A 17410-nucleotide genomic window follows, 5' to 3' on the forward strand; every position below is an offset into this window, starting at 1 on the left:
AAATATGGGTTAATGACCACATGGTCAAAATTTAGTGGATAGGCTTGGATGGAAATTACAGAAGCATGGAGGAAACCGATTCCTATATCCAATATCTAATCTTAGAATTTTCGTGGATATTGTGTTTTAATCTATCCTCATAAAATTGTTTATTTACATAACCCAATTTGGATCTTCCAATGTTTTCTTTCATTAGCTTAATTTGCATATTTCAATCTTTATCTTTTCACCTTGATACCTTGACCATATATCCATGTGGTTACTATAATGTGGATATTTTGGGATATTCATTAAAATGTTTACAGGTTAGGATGTATGATTTATGGTTTTGGTTTTACAGTTAAATTTAATTGGACAAGGTTTAAGGTTTTAGATTCATGTTTTATGTTTAGAGTTTAGTGTTTAAGGTTAGAGTTTTGGGTTTTGGTTTAGGGTATATGATTTAGGGTTTAAGCTATAGAATTTAGGGTTTAGACTTTAAGGTTTAAGGTTTATGAATTATTTATCAAAAAACATATTCTTTGATTAAATAGGTTTTAATATGTTTTTTTTATGATTAAACCCTATAGATATCTATAAACTATAGTGCAATTGACCATTAATGTATCAATGAACAAATGTTCAACTACAAATGGATAGTGTATAATATAAAAATTTATCAAAAAATATAGCAATATGCATCTTAAAATGTAAAGAAAATATAATCATAACTTATTATATAAAAATAAATAGATAACTTTTGATAATAAATACATAAAATGACACCCTATAATGAGAACAACAAAAAAAAAGAGTAAAAAGAGGAGAAAAAAGGACAGAAGAAGGGAAAAATGGATTAAACAAAAAAATAACAATTTAAGCAATTTTTCAAAACTACTTCTAGCACACAACCAAAACTACATATAGTTTACAACAGACATCCATCATAAGGGCAAAATGATCAGCTGAAAAAACATAACATAACAAAACATGAAAGAAAGTATACCTTGACATGAAAGTAGGTTTCTTTGTCAATATTTTCACCAAAAGTAGGTTTTTGTGTTAATAACTCTAATATTAATATGTTAGAAAAATAAATTAATATGGCTGTTAAATGAATTAAACATGGGATTTTATACTTTTAATATATTAAAAATAAATTTAATTAAAATAGTCTCAAATACCTTATGAAATTTTACCGAAAGAATATCCCTTTGTTAATTGCCATACTTAACTATCGAATTTCATCTTGAAAGATTTTCATCTTGAAAATTTTGCATATAATATAAATATATGGCCTATCTTCTGACTCTAACGAATGCTTTTGGAAATACTTTGTGTTCAGGCCATTTAGGATTGCAAGTAATCGTAATGAATAGTTCTGGATAACTACATCACGAATTTGAACCACCAGTATATAAAGAAGGAATGAATATTCACTGACCCTAATTTCTGAGGTTATGATTAGTACTCTCATAAATGTTTTTGATTTTTTTCATAATTTTTTCGCACCTAAGATTTGTTTATTGTAATATATACAACAACCTATTTGATTTTATCATAGCTTACGTATCAACCAAAACCTTATGAAAAAGTCTACCTGACATTATGATTATAGAAGATCCTCCAAGCCTCGTCTATATACGGTAAGCAAAAAACTCACGCATGGTGACGTTTAAAACTACTTGTCTAACTTTTATTAGTCGTTTAAAAATCCTATGTGCATGGTCGTAAAAGCTTATAGTTTTTTTTTGTAGGGGAAAGGGAGCTAGCTCCCTAAAAATACAAAATACATAAAAAAGAAAACTACAAACGAACATTCCGGATATGTCCCACTCCGCTAATGTCTTCAAGAACAATCTGATTCACAAACTCCGGGCAAGTATCAAAAGAGAGAAAACCCAATGGGAGAGAAAATGCATAGTTAGCTAAACCGTCGGCAAGACGGTTAGCCTCTCTATACACGTGAGAAATTCGGACTATCCAGTCCTTTGAGAGTAAGCCATAGCACAAACGTACTAGGAAAGATAAGGGATGAGCGTCCTTAACCCCTCTCCGTAAGAAACCAACTACCAGCTCCGAATCAATATCCAGTTCAAGTCGTGTAAAACCTCGCTCCCAAGCTATAAGAAGGCCATAATAAACTCCCCACAACTCAGCCATAGGAGTCGAGCAAATGCCGATATTCAACGCAAAACCACCTTGCCAGTTTCCATGGCTATCCCGTAGCACACCACCTGCCGTTGCAAGTCCGGGTTGCCCCATGAGGCGCCATCTGTGTTCAGTTTTATCCATTATCCATGCCCCGGGAGGAATCCACTTAACCAATCTCTCTTCCCGTACAACCTTATCCATAGTGTTTGTTAGCTTCAAGTGAGCAGTCCAAACCTCTTCAGCCAGACCTTTAAGAAAACAAACTCGATCTCTGCATTTCCCATTTGTGCCAAAAATGTTACCACACCTCCACTTCCACCCCCACCAAATAGCCATTGCAAATCTTGTAGCCCACGGACAACCATCCACCTCCTTCTCGTCACAAAGGTTAAGATAAACCCATTCCAAAAGGGTTTTAGCGAAAAAAGATTCAAGCTTCCTTACCGGGACAAGGCAGCGCCATACACCCGACATTGCCGGACAATCCCGAAGTACATGAATAATGGTCTCCTCCCCACTCTTACAAATTTTACACAAACCCGTGTCTATAAGATGACGCCGATGCCTCTCACAGTCCGTCATAATCGCTTGGTGCACCACCAGCCAAAGAAAACATCGAACTCGTTCTGATACCTTAACCTTCCAGACCCGATCAAAAAAACTTCCCATCGAAGGTCTAGGGCTGTCATCACGGGTTAGGAGAGAGTAGGCGGACTTAACTGTGAACTCACCATCCGAAGTCGCACTCCATGATATTCGATCACCAGGATTCGTTACCGTAACAATCACCATTGCGCCAAGGTACAGTCGCATATTAAGTGAAATAAATTGGCTAATTCGAGTAAGGTCCCAGCCCGTATCAACCCTCCATAAATCAATCGGACAAACCTCAACCTCACCACCTGGTATGTCGATTATACTCAAATCCATCAATGGCTTGTCTAAGAGCCATTTTTCTTTCCAAAATTTGATTGTTTTACCATCACGAATGACCCAACTCAGACTCGGGAGAACAACTTCATGCACTCCCATTCCTATACTACGCCAAGTAGATGACCACCTCCCCTTAACCTTCAGCCAAGAGTTGTCTTTAACCTCCCCCACTTTATACTTATGGCGTAAGACCCTAGCCCAAAGGCTGCGCTTATCATTGAGTACTCGCCAACCAACCTTGGCTAGAAGAGCCTTATTCATATTTTTTGCAGAACGAATACCCAAACCACCAGCTTCCTTTGGCGTACAAACCCGATACCATGCAATCAAATGTTGCTTGCGTTTCTCACTTGTACTCCCCTAGAGAAAAGACCGTGAATTCTGTCCAAATGCTCCAACGTTGACGATGGTAAGCTTATCGTGCTCATAGAATGGACCGGGAGAGAAGACAGAACAACTTTCGTAAGATTTAAACGCCCTGCAAAGCTTAGAAACCTACTCTTCCATCCCGATAATCTTGCATTCACTCTCTGAATAATCTCTCCAAAGGTGTCCTTATTAATCTTCTTATGTAAGATGTGCTTTCCTAAATATTTTCCAAGGTCCCAAGTAACTTGTATCCCACTTCCGTCACTAATAAGCTTGGCCGTTTCTCTATTGACATTATTAGAAAAGTAGATTTTTGACTTCTCTAAACTCACTTTCTGTCCTGAGGCTACACAAAAACCCTCCAAAACCTTTCTTATCACCCTTACTTGATCAACCGAAGCTTCTGCAAAGAGAAAAAGGTCATCCGTAAAGCATATATGAGACAACTTGGGACCCCCACGAGATAAGCTAATTGGTTTCCACTCCTTGGAAGCAACCACTAGCTCAATTTGATGGCATAATCTCTCCAAACACAGAACGAACGGATACGGTGACGAAGGATCACCCTGTCTAAGCCCCCGGATCGGCTTAAACGGGTCCGTCTTCTCACCATTCCACAACACACTCATCGTCGGGCCGATAACACACTCATCTTAAAAAGCTTATAGTTTCGATTTTCATATAGTATACAGATTTTTGCCAAAATCTTTAAAAAATCTGGATATTGCTCAATAAAACAAAATTAACCTATATAAACCAATCGGTTCCACCCTAACCAAACTGAAATTACCGAATAACCCCAATTTGAACCCTTCCAATCGGTTCAGAAGAACCGAAAATCTCAGTTCGGTTATAAATCGGAGGGCTATGATGGTCATTTCCCCTATTTTCCCCAATTTTTTTGTTTCTCATATAATATTTCTAATCATTTAAATTTATAATTACCACTGAATCGAAGAAGCTTAGATATCATCGAACGTCCTTCAACTGCTCTCTCTTACGATCTCAGTTTCTTTCATCCATGGCGTCTCTTTCTTCCACATCTCTCTCTCTTCCCAATGCTCAACAGCTTCATCTTTCGTCTGGTAAAATCTCGAATCTTTTACACTAAATCTTCGTTCGATAGATAAGACTCTGTCTCTCTCTCTCTCTTTGAGCTGCTCAGATTTGATCCGTATGTTGTTATTATTCCTATTTAGTGTGTTAAGAACCCAATTTGATTGTGTATTGGATGATCCTGATTGCTTTATCTTCTGTGATTTTCAGTTTTTCTCTCCAAATCAGTCTGACTCAGTTTGGATTTTATCTCTGTGGATATAGCTTGAAAGTTTCGATTTTTTAATGTTGGGTTCTCTCTTTTGATTGAGTTGAGTGTTAGTCTCATTGAAGAAAATGGTTTGAAATGCATTTCATGATGCAAAATTAGAACTTGATGAGTGTTATGTTTATTGGAAAGATGAAAGTTTGGAGCTTTTGTTTCTGAATCCATCTGTGTTGAAGTATCGATTTTGCAATCTTGGGTCCTCTCTTTTGATTGAGTTGAGTGGAAGTCTCATTGGCAAATATGGTTTGAAATGCATATCATGATGCAAAATTAGAACTTGAATAGCTTTGGCTGAGATGATTGTTTGTTTATTGGAAGTATGATGGAACTTTGGTTTCTGAATCCATCTGTGTTGGCCGTTGGCATAAGTTTAGATATCGTGAGGCTTTCTTTCTCATTGTCAAAAATGGTTTAAAATGCAAAATTAGAACTTGAATAGCTTTGGAGAGATGAGTGTTTTGTTTATTGGAAACATGAAAGTTTGGAACTTTTGTTTTTGAATCCATCTGTGTTGGCTGTTGGCATAAGTTTAGATATAGTGAGGTCTTTTTTACTAAGTTCATATTGGTGAAAGTAACCATTTCTTTGCGTATCTGTTTCGTATTCGGTTGACATCTTTTTATGCAGATGTAGCTTTTCGAATATGATCTCCCTTTCTTTCTCTCGATTCACTGATCTTTGTTTGTTCTTTATTGATATTGGCTTTAAGTCTCGATTTTGCAATGTTGGGTCGTCTCTTTGAATTGAATTGAGTGTCAATCTCATTGAAGAAATTGGTTTGAAATGCATATCATGATGTGAAATTAGGACTTGAATAGCTTTGGCTGTGATTAGTGTTTATTGGAAAGATGAAAGTTTGATCTTTCGTTTCATTTTTGTTAGCCCGTTGTGTCCATTTGTGTAAGTTTAGATATCGTGAGGCTTTTCTTTCTAAGCTCATATTGGTGAAAGTGACCATTCTTTTGGTTTCTGTTTCGTATCAGGTTGACATCTTTTTATGGATGTAGCTTTTCTAGTATGGTCTCTCTTTCTTTCTCTCGATTCACTGATCTTCGTTCGTTATTTCATGTTAAGGCTTTTCTCTGAAGCCATGTGTCAGTGTTTCTTTTGGACTGAATCACTCCAACAAACTTCATATTTCTGCTCCTAGAAGCAAAAGGATCCTGACCATTCAATCAGCATACAGGTATAGAGTTTGATCCTCTTCTTGAATTTTTTTAGTTGTGGACCTTGGTGGAAGATTGATTACATATCTAAAGTTATACGAACTAATGAATTACTATTTGAGATGTCTGAAAGTTTGTAAATCATTAAGTGTGGTTCGTGTAACCCCTTGATGTTTTCTTAACGAAACAATTGGGACAGTTAGATGGTTTGACCTTAAACATTGTACCTCCTGCATAACATTGGCAACTTATGTTCACACAGACTATTTGCAATGTCTAATAGCATAGCGTCAAATCTTGCAGAGATGATGACAGTTCAGGCAGCACTGGCTTATTTGTCGGAGGGTTTATTTTGGGCGGACTCATAGTTGGGGCTCTCGGATGTGTATACGCACCACAGGTAATATTCGGAATCACAGGGTTATAACTAAACCATCTCTGCCCTTCTTGTCTAAGGTTTGACAATGTATGATGATGTTGTTGTTGTGAACTATATCAGATCAGCAAGGCTATAGCTGGAGCAGACCGAAAGGATCTCATGAGGAAATTGCCGAAGTTCATATATGACGAGGAAAAAGCCTTGGAGGTAAGTTGTAATTATCACTATATGTATAAGCTTGTATCACTTATAATTAGTTCGTTTTTATTGATTTACTTATGAACAACGATGTGTAATGTTAATGCAGAAAACACGCAAGGTACTGGCTGAAAAAATCGCTCAGCTTAACTCTGCTATCGACGATGTGTCCTCGCAGCTCAAATCAGAAGACACCCCGAATGGTGCAGCTCTAAACACTGATGAAGTCGAGGCTACAGCCTGAAGTCATCTGTTTTAGGATTTGAATTGAATCACGGGTGATTACTTATTATGATCCCAATAATTGTTGGCTGTTTCTATGTAATGTTGTACAACTTTTTCAACTATCTTCAAATGACTACCGTCTTCTCTGTTTGTCTCAAAATCGCGTCGAAAAATACCGCAATTATACACCAAACCAGACGTTACATAGATTTTAATTTCTGGATCCTAAAGGAAACTATATGACATGGAAACAAGGATTAAAAAAGTAACGGTCTTTGAGAAACTTGTGATCAATGGCTCACAGAATCTTATCCCCATTGTATCTTACCTACATAATAACCACATATTTCTTTGCTTCACTTATAACCATTGGTTGCTTTTAATCAAAACCAATGGATGTGTGTATGTATGTATATATGCTAACGCTCAAAACTGATCACTAGCATTCCTAGATTTTTCTTCTTGTTTCACTTGCAGCTATGGCCACACATGCAGCTCTCGCCGTCTCTAGAATCCCGGTCGCACAGAGGCTGCAGTCTAAGAGTGCCATTCACTCTTTCCCTGCTCAATGCTCCTCCAAGGTACTAACATACCATCTCTTTGTGTGTGTGTGTGTGTGTTTGTGTTACTGTTTGTTTGATCTGCTTCTCTTGTTATTATCTGCACAGAGGCTAGAAGTTGCTGAGTTCTCTGGCCTGCGTATGAGCAGTAACAGTGGGGAAGCATCTTTCTTTGATGCTGTAGCTTCACAGATCACAACCAAGGTGACTTGACTAATTGATTGATGGAATGAATAACTTTTTTGTTGAGATATGAATGTGCATATGTATGATGAGTTTGTGAAATATTAGGCTGTGACAACGTCCACTCCTATTAGAGGAGAGACAGTGGCCAAACTGAAGGTTGCGATCAACGGGTTTGGAAGGATTGGTAGGAACTTCCTTAGGTGTTGGCACGGTCGCAAGGACTCTCCTCTCGAGGTTGTTGTGCTTAACGACAGTGGTGGTGTCAAGAATGTAAGGACCTAATAAACCGAGAATTGAAGAGGTTAATTCTATGTTGTGGAACAGATTTGAAATTTATGATGAAATTGTAGGCATCCCACTTGCTCAAGTATGACTCTATGCTTGGAACCTTCAAGGCTGAAGTGAAAATTGTGGATAATGAAACTATCAGTGTTGATGGTAAGAACATCAAAGTTGTCTCAAACAGAGACCCTCTTAAGCTTCCATGGGCTGAGCTCGGCATTGACATTGTCATCGAGGTGAAATTCATTTTTCCTATCTAAAGCTTTGCATTTTTAATGATGGCAAACTCGCGCCTCAGTTAACCGTAAAAGATAAATGTTATGATCATCAGGGAACAGGAGTGTTTGTTGATGGGCCAGGAGCAGGGAAGCACATCCAAGCTGGAGCCTCGAAAGTTATCATCACTGCACCAGCCAAAGGTGCTGATATCCCTACCTATGTTATGGGAGTCAATGAGCAAGACTATGGTCACGAAGTCGCTAACATCATTAGGTTCGTTTAAAGTTAAAACCTCTCTCATCAAAACAAGAACTAAGATTTGAGTACTCATGCTTCATTTTTGGTCTCTCTTGGCAGCAATGCATCTTGCACTACCAACTGTTTGGCACCCTTTGCCAAAGTCTTGGATGAAGAATTTGGTACATTGCTTTTACCTTCTCAATATATGTTCTAAATGATTCTGTCTTGCTCATACATTAACTGAATTACAGGAATTGTCAAGGGGACAATGACAACCACACATTCCTACACCGGAGACCAAGTAATAATATACTTATAACATTTGGTTTTGGTTCTTATATATATACTTATAACATTTGGGGTATGAAATTTAAATCCATATTAGCTATATAAGAATGTGTTTTCAGTTTATGGATTAGTTATATGGGTTCGGTTTATAACAAATTATTGAAATGTTAGTGTAAGTTTTGACTAAATACATTTCCTTGAACCAATAGTAACATATAATGAAATTGTTGCAGAGGCTTCTAGATGCATCACACAGGGACCTAAGGCGTGCAAGAGCCGCAGCACTGAACATAGTGCCAACCAGCACAGGAGCAGCCAAGGCTGTGTCACTAGTACTACCGCAGCTGAAGGGTAAACTCAACGGTATTGCACTCCGTGTGCCAACACCAAACGTCTCAGTGGTTGACCTTGTTATAAACGTCGAGAAGAAAGGTATAACGGCAGAGGAAGTGAACGAGGCCTTCAGGAAAGCCGCTAATGGACCAATGAAGGGGATTCTAGACGTTTGCGACGCACCTCTTGTCTCTGTTGACTTCAGGTGCTCTGATGTATCAACCACCATTGACTCTTCCCTAACAATGGTCATGGGTGATGATATGGTCAAGGTGGTTGCCTGGTATGACAATGAGTGGGGTTACAGGTGAGATATATACACCAAATTACATGATATTACTCTATATAACATATGATTGTGTTTGTTGTTTATAGTTGTGTTTGTGTGTTTTGTATTATGTAGCCAAAGAGTAGTGGACTTGGCTCATCTAGTGGCTAGCAAGTGGCCAGGAGAGAAAGCTGTTGGAAGTGGAGACCCTTTGGAGGATTTCTGCCAGACAAACCCGGGAGAGGAGGAATGCAAAGTCTTTGAATGAAGAAGAAGCTTTGTTTAATTCTCTCACCAAACAAATATGTTGAGTTATTTATTCGAAATCATATAATGCATGCCTTTTCCTTTTTTCGTTTATTGTGGAGTATACTATTATTTTGAATGATGAAAGGGGAAACTTAGCAATGCATATGTTGGTATTTTAGAAAATGATTATTAAAAAAAAAAGAAGTGAGTATATTTTCCCAAGTAAAATGAGTTAGAAGTATCATATAATTGTAACTTCAAAACAACTCTCACCAAAAAAAAAAAATGTAACTTCAAAACAATTGTTTTGCTTAGGGTTGTTAAAAGTGGGTTATAGGTTCCCAAAACCCATATTTATCATATTAACTCTGAGATTATCCCCGGTCCACAGATATTTGTATCTGTATCCGTTTTTATCCGAAAAACAAATATTCGGAAAAATGGACACGGATAGTAAAATGATGGATATTTCGGATACAAATACAGATAATGTTAAATTTAAAACCAATAAGAAATATCCGCTTTTTTTTTTTTTTTTTCAATGGACATCCAGTCCGAAATAATCGGATATCCGGTATTTTAAGTACATATATATAGTATTTAGATACATATATCTCATATTACATACGAAAATACGGTATTTTGGTCTAAAATACTCGGAATTTTGATATTTTCATATTTACGGATATTAGCAGTAATCATATTTTTAATGGATTTCCGAATTTTTGGATAGGAATACGATTTCGAAAATCTCGGATAATACTGATACAAATAGGGATATTTCAAGAAAAGAAAAGTGGATATGGGCTTTGTTAATACTGGGCGAGTAGAGTAAAGTTTCGTACAGTTTTATCTGAATTCCTATCTACTAAAAACGACACCGTTTAACACTTCCTCTGTATCAAAGGAGGAGCTCTGTGTTTTCGACACTCTGTGTAATCGATTTCCACTGGATTCTCGTTTCTGGGTTTTTGAAATCTCTGCAGTCACAAAGCAACTCCATTGCTTTTCTTCTTCTGGGTATTGCACATCTGACAGGTAAAGATTGAATCTTTCTTTGTCCGAACTCTTAGTTTATTTTAGGTGTTATTTAACATGTTCTGCCAAATCTGGTTTGCAAAGGTTCATACTTTATTTGGTAAAGTCATCGTATACTCTCCCTTACTGAAATGTTGATGTATACAATGAGCTTGAAGCTAATGGTAGATAGGTTTCGTTTGAATCACTTGATAAGCTTACATGTAAAGGAAGGTTGGGATTAGAATGAAAAAAGGGTCTTTGATTATTTGGTAAAGTTAGAACCTTTTGGCTAGATTAAAAATTGTCTGAATCTCAGGATAATGTCTCCCCTTTCAAAACGTGAAGAGATCATTATGTCACTACACAACTACTCTTTCACTTTGTGACTGTTTCTTTACTTTGATTCCTTGGCTTTGTACTATGCTGATCTCTGGTTTTAATATTGGTTACTTTGTTTGTAGCTTAGAACTCAGCTTTGGTTTCTTTTCACATTCTTTTCTATGACAACAGTTGAACCCTTCTATTTCAGTTATGAAAATTCTTCTTCTTTTGTTGATTTTGCAATGGTTTGTGTTGGTTTTGTGGCACTGGTCCGTGAGATTTTTGATGCTTTGTTCTTACAATCTTGCTCTTAGACCATTCATCTAGAGCTTAGATCTCAGTTTTGATGCCTTTTTTATGCAGAAACATTACGAGACCTCTTGTTGGTTTTGTTTCATTTTCAAGCTTTGGGTTATATAGTTTTTTTCCACTACTTAAATGGCTTTGTAAGATTCATTAGAGGATAGCTTTTGACTAATATAGAATAAAGGGTTTAATTTGCAGCTAAAACACTTTTTTCCAGCTTTAGTTTGTTAAGAATGTGAAGTGATTTCTATTGGTGTTGGTCTGTTGAGTAATCAAGAGCTGTATCTGTTGAGTAATTCTTCTACTAGGTCTCTGAGCTAGTTTATTTCCCATCTCTCTGTTTTCCTTTTATACAATTCAGTGTCCTGAACTATATAAAGATGAGGCTGATCCTCCTGGAATGAATCTTTACTTTCATTCAATCCAGAAATTTAAACATTTTGATTGATGCTTGAGCCTCTGATTCTAATCTCTAGTGTGTTTAGTTGTTGCTTATGTTCTTTGATTTTCTCGATGTCTTCGTTTTTCTTTGATATTCTCAGTGATCAATCTTTGGTTTTTTAACCCACGGCAACGTCCTTGGTTTTGCTGCTAAGTAAGTGAATATAACATGCGCCTGAACATAATTAAAATCCAATTAATGAAGTCCTCTTAATAGGCCTTTAAAAATGCCCAATAACGTGTGTCGACTTCGAGAGAGGAGCGTCTTCTTCCCCTCAGTTGATTTGTTACCTCGGATTACTCTCTCGTCATCTTGTTTCGTAGTGTATCTTACTCTGAGCTGGTATAGTGTCTAGGAAGATGGCTAGTGGTAGCCTGAAAAGCCTTATATCTTCAGCAGTGGGTCGAGGTGTGACGGAAGCAAGAGCCAGGATTTTTGGACATATGCTTAATCCAACGGGACAGAGATCTCCTCATAAAATATTAAGAAAGAAACTTTTTGGTGACAAGGTTGCAGAGTGGTATCCATATGACATCAAGAATGAGGATCCCAATGTCTTGGCTAGAGAAGAACAAGAGTACTTTCCTAAACCTCTCTCTCTTTTTTGTTTATCATAGATACTAATTGAAGTCTTTGAGTTGGGTCGAGCTGTAACATGTTTTCACTAGCTTTAGTTCAACTGCAAATTGGGGTTTAGTGTATGAAAATCCTAAACATGAGAAAAAACTCGATGTAGTAGATTGTATATGTATAGTGATTTCTGCAGCTTATGATATAGTATTGCTGTTGTGTCTCTAGTATAAAATGCAGCAAAGTAACGATACAATTTTATTTGACAAGGATAGTTTATGGATCATAAACTTCGCTCACATTTGGTTTATTCGACTGGTATGTTTTGCCATAATCTGTTGAGAGGCCATTTGAACTTAAATTTGTGTGTTGTTGTAGGCGGATATCAAAGCTTGAGATGCTGAAGCGTCGTAACAAAGGACCACCAAAGAAGGGTCACGGAAGACGTGCTGCCAAGCGTAACAAGTAGAACGAACAACCATAGCTACAAAAGAACATTGCATATTTAGAATCAGACTCTTTTTGTTGGATCAGATAGAACTTTTCAGTTAAAAGTTTCTCAAACTGCATTGGTTTCTAATAATGTTAGTATGTTGAGACACAGTTGAATGCTATTTGCTTCCCTTTTGACTTTCGTTTATGCTCTTCTTTAATCTATAGTTACTTTGATATAAAACCAAAAGAAACACTATATTTTCATAAATGTTTAAAATACTATTTTTCCGTTTCACAAAGAATTTTATTCTAGAAATTTTTTCTTACTTCACAAAAAGTGTCACTCTACAATTTCAATGTATCTTTTACACTAAATTTCTTAATTTACCTTTTAACCCAAAACTCATTCATTGAATTTAAATCATTAATCCTATACTATTAAAATGGAAGTACCTATAAGAAAATATCCAAAAAAAAATTCATCTTTACATGAAATGCCATTACTATAAGATATGTATCCAAACAGATTTAAAGATAGATTTTACTTGGATCCGGGTATAATTTATTTGGATTGTGAATAAGAATTTAGCGTTGGGACACCTTTTTTGACTTTGTTATTATACTTTAACACTTTTCAATCCATGACACATTTTTATGTTGTGAATAGACACAATAACTCTTAACTAAAGTATCTCCTTTTCAATATTATTTCACCTACGTGTTATTCTTGTTTACATTTTCTAATCTTAATAGCAAAAAAAGAAATAAAAAATCTATGTCATCGATCTCAAAAGAAAAAAAAGGGATTAGGATAAAAAAATCTTAGATCCCAAATTCATTTTCTTTGTTCCGCCGTTCCAAATTACACTGTCTCTAGTGCCGTTTTTCCTCAACTTTTCTCGAACACAAATCAAATCTCTCTCTCTCTCCATGGCGATTTGTGGTTAGAATCAAAGTTCTGTATCCATGGCGAGTCGTGGGAGATTCATAAGAAAAAAGAAAAACTACATGGTCAAAACCGATCTCTGCCCACATTCCTTGGCGACTCCGGGCACTTTTGTCCATCCTCTAACTCCAGCCACTACTTTTGAAAATAAAAGTAAGGTGTTTGATTCTATACGAATCAGATCTATAAGATTTATCAAGTAGACGGCGTTGACAATAAGATAGATTCCATGGATCTAGAGCGTGAGAAAGGTATTAGAAGATATAAATCTTCTTGTAATTATCTGATTAATTTATCTCAGAAAATTGAGCCCACTTGTATTAGAATTTGGTTTAATTTAAGTATTATTCCTATCATAATTCACTTTACAAAATAGACATGTTTATCATGGATATTACGTTTTTGTGTCAACTTGTGTTATCATGGACATCATCCATTTGAACATGATTTTATAGACATGGAGAATTCATATCATATCTCAACTCTAATTTTCTCATCTATTTTGGGTTTGGATTGCTCTGTTTCTTACGGATCAAAACAATAACTTTCTTCTTTTATTCTCTTTCTTCATTCATGGTTATGTCTGTGTTGCTGATGATTGAATGTTAATTCAATTATATAGGGCCTGTGTTTTTTTTTTGTTTTTTTTTTTTGTCTTTTGTATGTTATTTCAGATCATCAAGGTTTTAAGGTTTCTAGTAAATCACAGAAACATGTGTGATTGTGTTGAATTTTGATGTGATTTACTCAAAACTAGCCAAGATATTTGAATCAGTTTAATAATTTCATTCCAGTTTCTGGTGTAGCTATGAGTTGAAACCATTGAATTGATTGCGTGAATTTAAGTTGTGTGCTGCAGGATTTTTACAAGATATGGCCAACTCTGTTGGTGAAGAAACTAAGCGAGAATGGATTCAAAGAGTGAAATCAGTGGGAGATGTGCCATGTCTTAAGCCAGAAAACTGCAAAAATGGTTGGACTACGCCATCTGCTGACTCGTTTATGGGATATTAGCACATACACCTACTTTAAACTAAAATATTTACCATCAAACCCACTTGTTGCTATGTGTATACTTTTCCTTTAGGAAAAAAGACTCCACTCCTTCAAACTCTCTAAGTGCTACTCTTTCTCTCCTTACTCTCCTCTTCTCTCTATAAAATTTTCTATTATTTCAGTAAAACAAATAATGTAGATAAAAAGGTTATTCTCACTCCACCGAGAAACCCTATGTGAAAAATTAATTTAGATAAAAGGTTACTCTCCTCTTCTCTTTAATCGACGGAACCACCGATATGTTCATAGAAAAATCCAACCGTGTTCGTAGATCCACCGCCGTAATGAAAACCATCAACATATCCCTCTATGGAGCCCGAATTATATATCCACCATTTAAACCTTCATAATTCATCCCGCCGTAGAACTAGCTAACCAATTTAAACATTCTTTGCTTTTTTGCTGAATTCGTTAGTGGTGCCACATCGTTCCACCGACAAAACGTTAACCAACTCACCAGTATCCACGTTCACCCTCCGCCGCTGAATTTATAGTTCCTTCTCAGCCGGAACCCTAGCAAATCAATCTGAACTTGCTTATCTGTTTACCGACGTCTTTCTCCCTGAATTCTCTCCAAAGGTTTGCTATTTGGGTCCATGTTCTCTTGTAAATCGATTTCCAATTGTTCTTAGCCATGTGGATACCATAAGAGAAGCTATCCATCAACCTTTTACACAAATATCTAAAACATGTATTTTTGCATGTGTTTTTTTCGTTGTTTCGGCTTCGAATTAGCGAGTGTCCTATGTCTTGCAAGTTAATACATGCCCTCCTCTACAGGCAGGTTCTGTCCAAGAAAAAGTATGAATTGTGGACGGTGTTTGGTGGATACCCACATGGTAAGAGTTTAGTGGATAAACTTGGATGAAAATTACAAAAGCAAGGAGGAAACCGATTACCAGATTCAATATCTAATCTTATAATTTTGTGTTTTAATCTATCCACGAGGAATTTTCTATTTACATATCTCAATTTTTTTTTCATATAAACACCTTAATCATATCTTAACATGGTAACCTAAGAGAACCCCGGATCTTTGCAGCATTTGTCGGCCTCAGCCAATCTCTCATAGCTTTAATATTCTCTGGATCCACATAAACCCCCTCCATTGAAATAATGTGACCCATAAAACCAACTTCCTACTGCCAAAAACTGTACTTGCTCAGCTTAGCATACAGCTTCTACTCCCGCAACCTCTACATCATGGTCCGCAAATGAACATCGTGCTCTTCGAATACACCAAGATTTCGTTAATAAAGATAATCATGAACTCATCTAGATACTCCTAAAACAAACTGTTCATTAGCCACATAAACGCCGCCAATGCATGCGTCAACCGAAATGGCATCACCATAAACTCATAGTGTCCATACCTCATTCGAAAAGCAATCTTCCAGACATCTGCCTAATCTATCAAGATCTAATGATAACCCGACGCCAAGTCAATCTTGAAAACCCAAGTAGTTCCTCTGAATTGATCCAACAAGTCATCAATCCTCGACAAAAGGCACTTGTTTTTCACAAGACCCGGTTCAACCCTCGGTAATCAATACACAACAAAAAATTATTGTCCTTCTTTTCGCAAACAACTCTCTTGCTCCCCACGGTGATGGACTCGGCAAGATAAAACCCTTATCCATTAAGTCCTCCAGCTACCACTTCTGCTCTACCATCTCTATTGGAACCTCCGATAAGGTGCCTTAGAAAACGGCGTCATCCTTGGTTCCAACTCAATCATGAAAGAATCTGACCGAGACGGTGGAAATCCCTACAACGACCAAAACACTTCCCCTAACTCCTGAACGACCAGATCTCCTCGACCCCTACCGCTCCAACTGTCTCCGGGGTACTAATTGTCACCAGGTAGGTTTCCCTACCTTTCCTAATAACCTCTCAGCCTGCATAGCCAATATCACGAGGTTCCCCTTCATGATAAACCAATTCCCCTTCCTCCTAAGATAACTTGCCAAACTGTTATACATGCTACCACACTCGTAGCACCCACGACCACCGTGGCTCCCTCTAGAAGTGCTTTCCCATTTCCTCTACTGTCCTGGCATAGGCTTATCGCCCTTGCCCGGAACCACTTGTTGCTGAGTCCTCTTCGACTGGATCATCGGCTAGCAACCACCATCTAACCCCTGGGGTAATTCTTGATACTCGCTGAAATCTTGACCAACTCCACCCGCGTGGCATAGATCACCTTGTAGCGTACCCTCAAGCCTACATACAGACCCATCAGGAACTAACACATCCAAAGCAATTCTACATCACCCACCCAACCTAAGTGCACTAGGAGCTTTCTAACTCAGCATCATACTCCCGCACCAACCGGTCATCTTGTGCTAAATATCCGACTCCATCTAGTCTAGTTCCTCCTCTGGGATATATTTGGCATTAAACTCGACAAAAAAATCCCCCTCACCATCTGACTCTGCACACTTTTGGTAACAACACTTTTCCTCTAGAGATGGGCCTCATGTGCCAAGTACTGAACCTCCAGATCCACTCGGTAGGCCTCTAGGAACCTCAAAGATCAAAAGAAGTCCTTCAGCTTCAATAACCACTCATCAGCTACATACGGGTAGATATCTTCAAGTAACGCACTCATACGGAGCTTCTGAAGCTGCTCCAACATCCAAAAGTAGTAATGCTGCTCAACCACCGCACCTACCCCATGCTGCAAACCCGCAACATATAGCTGCACAACCTCTACATATGGCTGCATAACCTCGACACCATGCTGCAAATCCGCAAGCCTTAGCTACAAACTCGTAACCCCAGTTGCGAACCCTGAACCCCTCGTCGCACTCCACCTAACCCCGACTTCACTCCAGCTAACCCCGGCTGCACTTCCGCAACCATCAATTGGTCCCACTGAAACTTGCACTAGCACCGCACTCGGTAATCGTTCCACAACCTTAGTTAGCAAATATGCCAAGCGATCTTCTCGATCCTGGGC

General features: G+C 37.5%; 3 protein-coding genes and 1 long non-coding RNA gene across 5 annotated transcripts; all 4 read left to right on the plus strand.

The window, feature by feature from the left end:
• Positions 1–4386: 4386 nt before the first annotated feature.
• Positions 4387–6887, plus strand: LOC17898241. The gene is made up of 5 exons (XM_023789555.1): positions 4387–4520; positions 5834–5945; positions 6229–6325; positions 6425–6511; positions 6612–6887. Exons 1-5 carry the CDS (start codon positions 4457–4459, stop codon positions 6744–6746), a joined length of 495 nt encoding a protein of 164 aa, XP_023645323.1. The 5' UTR covers positions 4387–4456; the 3' UTR covers positions 6747–6887.
• Positions 6888–7136: 249 nt separating this feature from the next.
• On the plus strand, positions 7137–9515 carry LOC17898235 (glyceraldehyde-3-phosphate dehydrogenase GAPB, chloroplastic). The gene is made up of 9 exons (XM_006307440.2): positions 7137–7308; positions 7396–7491; positions 7579–7743; positions 7824–7991; positions 8087–8247; positions 8332–8393; positions 8466–8515; positions 8736–9142; positions 9239–9515. Exons 1-9 carry the CDS (start codon positions 7207–7209, stop codon positions 9369–9371), a joined length of 1344 nt encoding a protein of 447 aa, XP_006307502.1. The 5' UTR covers positions 7137–7206; the 3' UTR covers positions 9372–9515.
• A 727-nt stretch (positions 9516–10242) lies between these two features.
• On the plus strand, positions 10243–12652 carry LOC17898774. Of its 2 annotated transcripts, none has more exons than XM_006304198.2 (3): positions 10243–10390; positions 11797–12018; positions 12390–12652. In XM_006304198.2, the coding sequence occupies exons 2-3, from the start codon at positions 11801–11803 to the stop codon at positions 12478–12480; spliced, it is 309 nt and encodes a 102-aa protein (XP_006304260.2). In that variant the 5' UTR covers positions 10243–10390; positions 11797–11800; the 3' UTR covers positions 12481–12652. The 2 variants fall into 2 exon arrangements, with proteins under 2 accessions (XP_006304260.2, XP_023645324.1); XM_023789556.1 differs by having other exon boundaries at positions 10246–10390; positions 11790–12018.
• A 647-nt stretch (positions 12653–13299) lies between these two features.
• LOC111832548 lies at positions 13300–14532 on the plus strand. The gene is made up of 2 exons (XR_002835449.1): positions 13300–13643; positions 14252–14532. It is a non-coding gene; the product is annotated as an uncharacterized LOC111832548 (long non-coding RNA).
• Positions 14533–17410: the final 2878 nt, after the last annotated feature.

Source organism: Capsella rubella, unplaced genomic scaffold (assembly GCF_000375325.1).
Source record: "Capsella rubella cultivar Monte Gargano unplaced genomic scaffold, Caprub1_0 scaffold_1, whole genome shotgun sequence".
NCBI lineage: Eukaryota > Viridiplantae > Streptophyta > Magnoliopsida > Brassicales > Brassicaceae > Capsella > Capsella rubella.